Source organism: Elephas maximus, chromosome 3, assembly GCF_024166365.1.
Source record: "Elephas maximus indicus isolate mEleMax1 chromosome 3, mEleMax1 primary haplotype, whole genome shotgun sequence".
Taxonomy (NCBI): Eukaryota; Metazoa; Chordata; class Mammalia; order Proboscidea; family Elephantidae; genus Elephas; species Elephas maximus.
In genome coordinates this window covers 171,285,615-171,296,476 of record NC_064821.1, presented here as the reverse complement: position 1 = coordinate 171,296,476, position 10,862 = coordinate 171,285,615, and the positions used below count along the sequence as shown (strand labels likewise).

At 59.9% G+C, this 10,862-nt stretch overlaps 1 protein-coding gene across 2 annotated transcripts; it reads right to left on the bottom strand.

Annotated features, from left to right (window-relative positions):
• Positions 1-206: 206 nt before the first annotated feature.
• ALX3 (ALX homeobox 3) lies at positions 207-10,338 on the bottom strand. Of its 2 annotated transcripts, none has more exons than XM_049880126.1 (4): positions 10,007-10,338; positions 4,705-5,021; positions 1,859-2,007; positions 207-1,342 (listed from the first exon to the last, which is right to left on the bottom strand). In XM_049880126.1, exons 1-4 carry the CDS (start codon positions 10,281-10,283, stop codon positions 1,075-1,077), a joined length of 1,011 nt encoding a protein of 336 aa, XP_049736083.1. In that variant the 5' UTR covers positions 10,284-10,338; the 3' UTR covers positions 207-1,074. The 2 variants fall into 2 exon arrangements, with proteins under 2 accessions (XP_049736083.1, XP_049736082.1); XM_049880125.1 differs by having other exon boundaries at positions 1,859-1,987.
• Positions 10,339-10,862: the final 524 nt, after the last annotated feature.

Genomic DNA, 10,862 nt, shown 5'->3' with positions numbered 1-10,862 from the left:
CACAGAGCCTGGCCAGGTGACAGGCCAGGCATGGCAGGCTTCAGCCCTGAAGGCTCTGCCACAGGCCCACCTTCCCCTCGCCTCAGGGTGCCTGATGGCCCATCAGGAGGGCCTGGCCCCACCTGGGCACAGATCAGCAGAAAAGCAGCCAAGGGCTGAGACCTGCTGATGATACACAGTCACCTGGGATAAAAAAAATTCCACCACCTTTATTGTTACACTAGGCAGCATGTTTTTTACAAAAGTATCTTTACAAAAGTCTGGGTTGGGATCTCAGGGGCTCCGAATCTGTGGAAATCTGTTTTATTCTCACCAACATCCAGAGACCAAGGCATCCTGTGGTTTCATGGTACAGCTCTGGCTTGATCCCATGGAAAAGAATCCACAATTCAGTGGTTGCTGGCGGAATTTCTGCCCCTTTGGAAGGGGAAGGGGACGCGGAGCAGGAGTCAGGTATGGCTGGAGTTGGGGAGACGGGGGCCTCGTTTACACTGACCTCCCAGCTTCCAGGCCTTTGTCAGCACCAGGACACTGGGTGCACGCCCCTGGTGATGGGAAGGGGAGGCAAGGCTGGCCTTAGGTGGTCAAACAAGATTCTTCTTTTGGTTTTCTGGACTTCTCAAGGAGTTCCCCCCAGTTCAATCTGCAGCCCCCTCCTCATTTCTGAAGGGGTTCCCTGAATGAGGAGCCAATTAAGCCACTTCAGTTGGACAGATACAGACTTGGACAAAGTCTGGAGGAAGCAGGGTAGTGTCTTCTTCCCTCCGGGCCTTTTTGGGCGAGGGAACCCAGTTTGTGGTAAGAAGAGGCCTGGGCACCTGCTTTGAAGCTGGCTTTGCCCTGGGCAGTCCCACCTTATTCTAAGAGAAAGAATCCTGGAGCTGAGGATCCCAGCTGCTCTGCCCAGGCCTCCAGGAGCCAAGTGGGCTTGGAGGCAGAGGTGTATCCTCTCTGGGGTCCAGGCAGGGGCAGAGTGGAGCAGCTGGGAACAGAAAAGGGGGTGAGCAGCTCAGTCTGCATATCACATGGCTGATCACGTGGTCCAGTTCAGCAAGCTGGGCGGCTCCTTGGGCTTCACCCTGAGCGAGACGAGGCCTGGAGACTTGTAGTTGCCGTCCGGGGAGGGCTCAAAGCTGTGGCCCCCCAGGGTGGGGGAAAAGCCGTGGATAGAGTAGATGCCAGGGTGGGCTCCAGGGGAGGCTGGCACCCCCATGAAGCCAGCCACGTTCCCATGGGAGTGGGAGTAAGGGGACATGGACGGGGAGGGGATGCCCTCTGGGGACACCAGGCAGGGGCCCCCAGGGCTCCCTGACCCTGGGCTGGCCCACAGGGAGTTCTGCAGCTGAAAAGAGAGAGATAAAGAAGGTCCATGAACCAGGAGCTGCCTCACTTACCTAGAGGCTCTTTCTGTGCCCCCTCATTGTTGCTATTAAGTCTGTTTTGACTCATAGTGACCCTATAGGACAGAGTGGAACTGCCCCATAGGGTTTCCAAAGAAGAATTGGTGGATTTGAACTACCAGCCTTTTGGTTAGCAGCCGAGCTCTTAACCACTAAGTCACCAGGGCTCCTCTGTGCCCGTAGGGCCCCAGAAACTTCCCAAGAAATCTCCACTTGGCCCAGATCTGAATCTCTTCCCTCCTAGTCCCCCAAACTGAGGAGGCTCCTATTACTGCTTCTCAAAACAAGATCTTCAGTGGTTCCGGTGTGCCAGGTGCTACACCAGTGCTTTGCAGGGATCACTCACAAGACAAGTGATGGCCTCGTTTTGCAGAGGAAGAAGTTAAGTTGCCCAAGGTCACACACAGCCCTATCACCGCTCTGGCCAGGCCCTGACTTGGGGCAGGATGGGGTCTCACCTGGGGGTGGCTGTTTGTGCGGGGCAGCACAGAGATGTCATAGGCAGCCGTGAAGGGGTTCCTCCCCTCCTGGATCTTCCCGTAACGCTCGCGCTTCCTCCACTTGGCTCTGCGGTTCTGGAACCAGACCTGGGAGCAGGGGTGAGGGGCTGAAGAGGCGGTGAAGCAGCCAGAGGAGTGGAGCCCGACAGCCAGCAAGACCTCAGGACACAGTCAACATTTGGTTGTGCTGTCCTACAGGGTGGGGAGCTGGGCGGGCTGGGGGATCTTGAGCTGCAGGGGCTTGTAAATTCACATAGCACTCTGTGCCTTGGGGCCTGGGACGGGGCCTGGGAGAGGCCCAAGCTCAGAGCGGTTTACTGGCCCCACGGGTCCCTAGTTACAACTACCCAGGCTGAGTCATGCTCTCTGGTTCTCTAGCCTGGCTGGGTCTGGTATGTGTGTTTGGGGTGTCCCCTGGGCCTCGGGGGTGGACTTGTGTATCTGTGCACGTGTGTTGGACTATCTAGTCCCCTTGCCTTGTCTCCTTTTCCAGCCCGCCTACGTCATGGCACCAGAAGAACCTGAACCACATTTCTGTTCTGGTCGCCATCCTGTTTAAACCCTCACTGGCTCCCTGGGGACCTCAACCCAGAGCCCGTCTCCTTAACAAGACCCCTTGGTACTGGCCCCTGCCCCTCTCTATATCCTCATCTCCTGCCAGGCAACAACATCGGTTCTTCCCAGGTACCTCCCAAGCCCCCAGCCCAGCACTCCTTCAGAACACTCTGCTATCTCATTCCTCCCAGCCTTTGCTTAGTATTTTCCTGCCTGGGCTACTCAGCCCCCTTCTCCCACTGCCCCCACCCCCCTATACCTGAGCAGGGTTACTCCTACTTAGATGCAGGCAGGTAAGGCCCTGTACCTGGGTGGCAGTTCTTGAGAGGTAAGAAGCTGTGTATACTTCCAGGTCACAGAGATCCCAGAGCAGGCCTCGGGCAAGGTCAGGGAAAGGCCACCCCAGCTGCCTAGATTTCCTTTCTTCACTCTCCCTCTCCTGCAGGTACTAGGAGTCTGGAGCCAAGGAATCCGATAACTTCCCTGTCACCACCCATTTTCCCTAGAGTCCCCACTGCAGACCTTTGCCTGGGCTCTGGGCCTGCCCACTACACTGTCTGGTGTGTGGTCTTATTTGGTTCATACTCTAGGGTCTCAATCATGGGGGAAGATTGTGGGCAATGTCTGGGGCCTCATGGCTATCCCTTCGTCCCCCGACCCCTCCAGGGCTGAAAAGGCCTGGGAGAGAAGTGGGGAAATATGCTTTCCACATCCTCAAAGCAGTCCCACAGGGGAGAGCTATTCAGACCCCACCCCAGAGGTCTGCTGAAGTGTCTCAGAAACTCAATGTTCTGGACTTCCACGGTTTGTATAATCTGGGGTTGTCTTAATTGTTGGGCCTCTCACCCAGATGAACCCTGGGCCTGGAGATCCTGGGGGACAGTCCTGGAAGTTTGTTTTGGGGGCCACTTGGAGGGACCAAGTCAACAGGAGGACCCAACAGAGAAGGGGAAATAGCCCAAGCCCCTCTGGTCCTATGTTGGATCTCGCTGTAGGGCCGGTCCTGCTAGAAGGCAGCTATCCTCTTCATAGACTGGGCCTGCCAGTCCCCCATAGCCCAGCAGAGCCCTGCCCCAGCAAACCCAACAAAAACCTGTTGCCATTGAGTCGATTTCGACTCATAGTGACCCTACAGGACAGAGTAGAACTGCCCCATAGGGTTTCCAAGGAGCCCCTAGGGGATTCAAATTGCCGAGCTCTTGGTTAGCATCTGTAGTTCTTAACCACCATGCCACCAGGGTTTCCTGCCCCACAGCACCTTCAAAAAGAGTGTCTGGAAAGGCCCCATGCAGGATGTGATAAGCAGGAACTTTGCCCCTAGGAAGTCCCCTGGGTGGTGGGAGAGGCAGAATCCTCTCAAAGGTCACTGCCTCACCTCCCCTAGAAGCCTAACCCCAGCCCTTAACCAATGCCCCTGCTTGGCATCACGGGCCTTGCCATGGATCAAAGCAAGGCAGTGGCTATCCCCCTCTTGGGCCAGACTTATACTCAAGTTGTTTTCCCCATTCCCACCCCCTGCTAGCCACCTTCACGCTCTGTACCTTGGACATGAAGTTCCCTTCCCTTCTTTTCCCTGTACCCAGCAACCCCACTCCACCCAACCCCTTAGGCTGGGCTCCACCCAATCTGAAGTTGGAGGAGGCCCCATCCAGGAAGCCCTGGGGCCTGGTCTCTGTTGAGGAGAGTTGTTGGGGTGGGGAGGGAGGGGCTCCCCTAGAGTCCCAGCCACAGGCTGGCAGAAGGTTACCAGCTCAGGATAAATTTGAGGGCCACTGATCCTGAGACCCTCTAGTGGGGCCCCTCCCATTCTGGGCAGCTACCTCCCTCGGGTGCAGCCTTGATATGTGTTCAGTCAGCATTTCACAGCTTCCAAAATGCTGCCTCTAAGTAGGTGGTACTATCGTTTCCTTTTCCTAAATTAGAAAACTGAAGCTGAGAGATTCAATGACATACTCAGTCACCTGCTCAGCTAGTAAGTGGCAGAGCTGGAATTCTCACACAGGTCTTTTGATTCCAAGGGGCCATTACTCCAATACATTTCCCTCCTCGCCCTGCATAAACCTCAACTTGGGCTGAAGGAGCCTGTGGCTGCAGCAGAACTGGGCCTGAAGGGTAAGCCCAGGAGGGGCAGGTTGGAGAAGGCCACTCTGTGAGGCACTAGTGCCCACCCCTCCCAGCCCTTCCATGGTCTGGCCCACAGTCTGGGTGGTCCATGCAACCAGAAAGCCCCCTGCCCATGGTGCCCTCACCTGTACCCGGGCCTCCGTCAGGTCCGTGCGCACAGCCAGCTGCTCCCGGGCATACACATCAGGGTAGTGGGTTTTCTGGAAGACCTTTTCCAGCTCCTCCAGCTGGAAGGTGCTGAAGGTGGTGCGGTTACGGCGCTTCTTGCTCTTGTTCTTGGCCAACTCCATGGACCCGGGGAGTCCAGGGGACAGAGGGACACGCAGGCTGGCCAGGCAGGGACCCGAGGAGCCTTGCAAGTTAGAGGGCCTGTCCCTGGAGCCTCCTTGGCAGTCCAGGGGCAGCTGGGGGAAGCTGGAGGCTTTGGAGGCCTTCTCTTCAGCTGCAATGGAAAACACAAAGAGGATGGAAACTGTACCAAGGGGGTTTTGTGGGTGGAATGGAGGGAGGGGAAGAACGTTGACGCCTTAGTCCCCGCCTCCCCCTTCCTTTCCCTTCCCTTGCTGCAGGCAGCCACCCTCTATGGGAGCCTGGCATTCTGAGGCCTGCCTGCTGAGCATCCAGCTGGGAAGGGGGCCCTGGGGAACCATGTGCTCTGTGGTCTGGTTGGATCTGCGGGGCCAGAGGCAGGGTTCATTTCAGGGAAGTGCTCTGTGGTGGTGCCTCCCACAGGGTGTGGAGGTGCCAGGATTGGCGCCATAGCAGGGACTGCCACCCTGGCGGGGCTGAGGATGGGGGTGGGAGGAGGGATTGAGAATGGGGTGGTTGACATCTCCTGTCCCTGTCAGGGACTGCTTCCATGTCCCTGACTCTGCAGGCCTGGGTTCCCATGCCCTCATGCCCACACCTCTGCTCTCAGGATCAGGCAGGCAGAGGGATGGGGAAGCTCACACCACCTTTGGATGGTCTGACTGTGCCTCTTGCTCTGAACCCCAAGTCTCAGGTCAATGTCAAATCCCCCAGCCCTGAGGTGTAAGGGGCAAGACAGGGCAAAGAAGCTTCCCAGAAAGATAGCCTCTCCACCACTCCTAAAACTGTGATGCCTCTGCAGGGATTCAAGCATGAGAAAGGCAGGAGGTAGGTGATGGGAGGAGAAAGAGAGTTGGGGGACCAGTGTTACAACACAGACCTCCTTTTCCTCATCACTCTCATCCTCTTGCCCCTCTCTCCTCAAGAGCTCCCGCTGCCCCCATAGCCTGTGGTTAACAAGCAGGGGTGACCCGGGTGCAGACTGGGAATCGTTCGTTCCCTGCAGCCCCACTCTGACATGCTAACCCTTAGGAAGCTTGGCGGAGACCCACAACAACTGGGGCCTGATCAACCCACCCTCTGTCTCTGGCGAGGACCCCCAGCAGCGTCCCCATGAAATCCCTCCTCAGCAGTCCGCTGGGATGACGGGCGACACAAAGACGCCCCACTGACTCACTCAGCCCCTTCCCTGGCCTCAGTCCCATCCCTAGCAAGGGCCCAGCCCCCAGGAGGTTCAGTAAGTTGGCACAGAGAGGCAGGCAGTTTCTACCCCAGGACGTGGCAGCAGGATCACAGCTATAGCCAGAGGAAGCCTGGGACCAGGGAGGTGGGCTTCTCGGCATCTGGGTCTGATGAGTCCCTCTCTGCACTGTGGGAGACAAGCTGGGCTCTCCTCCCATCACCCACTGGAAGGTGGTCAGTGGCCTCCTAGCACCCCCAGGGTATGAGCTCACCACCGCGTTGTATGTCCTGGAGGCCTGGGGGATCTGGTGGGCCCTGGCCTTGGGGGCTGTGCCCAGCCTGCCCAGGTAGCCCACAGTAACAGCCCAGGCACCAGGTTTCCTTCACAACTCAAGTGGAGCACAGAGGAGACCATACTCAGCCCTGACTCTCATTCCTGGCAAACACGTTTTGGTTCTTGGGGTAGTTCCATTTGGGAGGTTAAGAAAGGGGGTCCAAGGACGTTGAACTAAATCATTGAAAATTGGGAAACCAGGGTGCCTGGAAAAGGGCACCTGGCACTTAGCAGACCCTCAAATTGTGTGGCCTGAGAGGGGAGTTGTGTGTCTTGGGTTCACAGGGAGGCCCTGGATTTCAGTTGGACAGTAGTGAGGTGAGTGACTCAGGGCAGTGGGGGGTCAGGACTAGACATGGGGCACACTGACATGACTGAGAGAAAGCCCCCAAAGCCCAGGCACCATGGCTTGCATATCTGCCTCCTGGCCCCTCAGGGTCACTTGCTCAGAGGCAGTGACCAGAACTAGGGGCCTTGGGGCTTGCCTTCTTGACCACAAGCCACTGGGCTGTCAGGCTGTATGTAAGAGTCGCTGACACTTGGTCCACACACTGGGTGATTAAGGAGGAGTACCCATGTTGGAATTGTGAGTCTGGGACTCCTGGCCTGAACAACAGCAGGACCCCACGATCACACAACCCAGCAGGTATGTTCAGTGGGGAGAGGACAGGGATCTCTGAGGCGGTACCAGAGCCCATCCCCGACCCCACTCTCACTGTATCCTTCCCTCCTCCCGCCTCCAGAGTCCAGGCTACCAAGGGCAGTCGACCCTCCCCAGCAGCCGCTCGGCCCCCTTCCACTGTGCAGCCTTGGAACTGCATCGGTGGTGGGACCCAGGGAACACAGCTTGGGGCTGCCTACATGGCAGGCGCCTACTGAGGCCACAGAACCAACCGCTAGGTCTTCAGCTTTCGCTGAGCCTTACTCAGCGCGAGCGCCGTTCGTTCTCACCACCCGGAGTCGCCGAGCAAAACGCGCTGTGGCCTGGGTTCGGCAGCCAGAGGGACCGAAGGCTCGCCGCCTCAGTGAACATATAAGCACCATGCGATGGGCCCTCAGTGGGGCTGTGGCGCTCTCCCTAGCGGTCCCCAGACTTGGTCTAGAGGTCTCAGTCGGGGACCGACTTTTTACAGCTCTCCTCGGAGGTGCGCGGTCCGCCCGCTGATCACAGCCCTTTCGGCCATCAGGCTCGGGGCCTCGGCGGTGGCGGGGGCAGAACTCAAGCGGGAGTCACGTCCCGGAGGGTGCATTCGGAGGACGGAAAGCCAAGCTCAGGGACAAGCTCTGAACGGCCCCCTGAGTTTGGAAGGGGCGGTGAGGCACTTGTCTGGTCCTCAGAGCAGCCACGCGTGGACGGCTCCAGGGCGGCTGGCACTGCTAGGACGCGCTCCGGACCCAGAGCGAGACTGGTCGTCTCCGTAGAGGGCGGCCTGAGGCGGCGCAGGCGGCCAGCGGGAGAGGAGCGCGGTGCGCCAGAGTTTGGCGTGCGCAACTGCCCCGCATAGGCACAGATCGCGCCGCAGGCAGGGCTCAGCTGCGTGCTCACTGGTCTGAACTGGAACCGTTCCGAACCTGTTACTAAAAAGCCGGGAGATAAGGCTGATTCCCCTTTCGCCAGTCACTTCCCCAGAGTTCTGCCCGAGTCCCGGGGCCGTCTCTCCTTAACAGTCCGCTCGGCCGCCCACGCGCCGTGCTCAAGCCGGTTTCGCCGCGGGGCCGCGAGTGGCCCGCGCGCCGAGCTTGGGCCCGGGCACCCGGCAGGCTAGAGGTGGCCGGGACTCTATCCCAGGCTCCGCGCGCAGAGGCCGCGCCGCCTTTTCGTTCGATCTGTCCCCGGCTCAACTTGAATCCTTAGTTTTCTTCTCACACTTGCTCTCATTTTGCCATTTTTCTGCTCTTTTAGGATGTTCTCTTTTTTCTTTCGTTTTGTCTGCTCCCTCGCTCTTCGTCCTTTCCCTCCTTCTCCATATACCCGCTTCGTTCGATCTGCCTTTTGCTTTGTTTTTTTCGTTTGTCATTTATGACTTTGTCTGCCCAGCTCTCCGGCGGCCGTTTACCGCTCGTTTTCGCCGCCCTCCTCGGTTGTTTTGTTTGATTTCCTTACGGCCTTTTTTGGTTGTTATTCACCCTTTTTTGTTTTCTTTCCCAGCATTTCGTTGTCTACAACACCCTCGCGGCCAGAGCCGAGGTCGGTGAGTTCCTCCCGGCCGTGTGTTCCGGCCTGGCGCTCTACGCAGTTCGCCCCGCTCCGGGCAGGCCCTGGAGCTCGGACGGTGGGTGCGGAACCCGGCGCCCAGCGGGGTTACAGGTCGACGGAAGTATCCTTCCCCAAGCAGCGCGCTGAGCCAGCCCGGGTACCTGTCCCTGGTGGTGCTCACGGCACTGCGAGGCTGCCGCCGTCTGGCTGGGATCAGAGGAGCCAGGCCAACTGCTTCTCATTAAGTCCCAACTGTGGTTTTTATCAGGAGAGCCTCTTTCAAAGGGCATAGGCACGAAGCTCTGTGGACTCGCTCATTTCCTCCGCTGACCCCCACACACCTCCCCGCCCTCCTCTACACATTCCCTCCGTCCTGGCTGAGCGAAGGCCGGAGCTACCGGGCCACTCACGGAGACCAGAGAGGCGCCAGCGGGGCGAAGGAGGGGTTGGAGCTGTTCTCGGATGACCCATCTCTGGGCCTAGGTTGCGGGATGTGGCAGGGGAGATGGAACGGGGTCGCGGGCGCCGAGATTCTCACAGGTCAGAGGGTGTGTGGGGCGACAGCGGGATGAGAACTGGCTTGCCAGGGCAAGTCACTCAAGGGCATTGTCGGGATGGCGCGACCTGACTGGCCTTCGTGCGCAGAGCCCCAGCCCAGGAGCCTGAGGCGCCCAGGGTCTAGGTCCGCCCCGGGCTGCTCTCGAAGGCCCATTGGTGGCGATCCGGTGCGGGGAAGCCAAGACTGCGAGAAGGGCGGCCACCACCATGCATAATGACGGAAAGGCCAGGTTAGTCTGAGAAATAAAAACACAATTATTTCGAATTGAGAATGGCGCTGGCACTGCGGCTCTGACGCCGCCACTCCGTCGAGTACCTAAAACTAACACCCTTCCCACGGAGACTGGATCAGGGGATGAGAAACCTGCGGATGCCAGGCCGCAGCCCCCGGCTGAGCACGGCTTGGCCACTCTAGGTCGGGGCCCAGCCTCAGGGCCCTCAATGGGCGCCAGACACAAAAGCCAGGCTTCTCTTCCCCCATCAGGGCTAAGGACTTAACGCAGCACCCCGGCCGGGTCCGATGCTTCTGGTTCGGTCGGTGGCAGCTCCAGCCCAACTCCGACCGAAAACGATCTCTCCTTCCCAGCTCCAGCCGCTTTCAGGCCCGACTGGGCCCCGGGCCGTCGCTGCCCCATGCGCTCTCGACCTCCCGCCTCCCATTCCTGCCGCCGCCAGGGGAAGGGGTGGCTCTGCCTCCCACAACGCGCTGGCCTTTGCCGGACTTGGGCCAGCACCGGCCCAGGAAACCGGTTTGCGGGGAGAAAGGCCCAGGCCGGTCCAATTCGGGAAGGAACAGAGAGGGTCCGGGCTGCACCCTAGGGCCCGCGCCCCGCCCCGCGCGCGTTACCTTCCGCGGGGCCCTCGTAGAAGTGGCAGCCGTTGAGGGCCGGGCCAGGCCCGAGGTCCTGCAGGTACTTCGCTGGCGGCTTGGCCGGCTCTGGGAGGTAGGGCTCCAGGGGCCCGCAGGCCAGAAAGCGGGTCAACCGTGGGCCGTGGGGCGGCGCGGGGTGCAGGTGAGGCGTGGCGGTCGGGGTCCCCTGGGGGCCTGGAGGTTCGTCCCCCGTGGCAGCGTAGGAGCCGGGCCCCGGCCCCACGCCGAAAGGCGCGCAGCGCTCCGGGTCCATGCCGGCTCGGGGCGCACAGGCCGGCCGGGGCCCCAACCCTCGCGTTGCCGGTGCGGCCTGTGCGCGCCCGCCGAGGGGGAGGGACCTGGGCTCGGGGACGCGGAGCCCCCGGGGGCGGCGCGCGCCGCGGGGGGCGGGGGTAGGGGAGGGGTCCGCGCCTCTGGCTTAATGCTGGAACCATCCACGTCACACGCGGCCCCGCGCGGATTAACCCCTCGGAGTCTGGAGTCCGGGAGCCCCCTGACTCACCCCTAGCCCCGTATCTGTAGGCAACCTGGGAGGGAGGGAGGAAGCAGCTCCTCTCAAGGACCCCGCGGGGAGTCGGCGGGGTCCCTTTTGTCTGCTCATCCGGCTGAATCCCAAGCTTAGAGCAGCACCCTTAGTCTTGAGACCCAGCCTAGAGGCTTTTTCTTGGCAGTTGAGAGGTGAAGCGATGCGGGCAACAGAAATACCCTCCCCTGCCCCCAGACTGTCAACCAACAAACACTTTTAGGCCTGGTCTCCTGACATCAGCCAAGGATAGAGCGCTGGGACAGGCAGGGGCTGGACTAGGACTTCTCCGAGTTCTCTTCGCGAGCC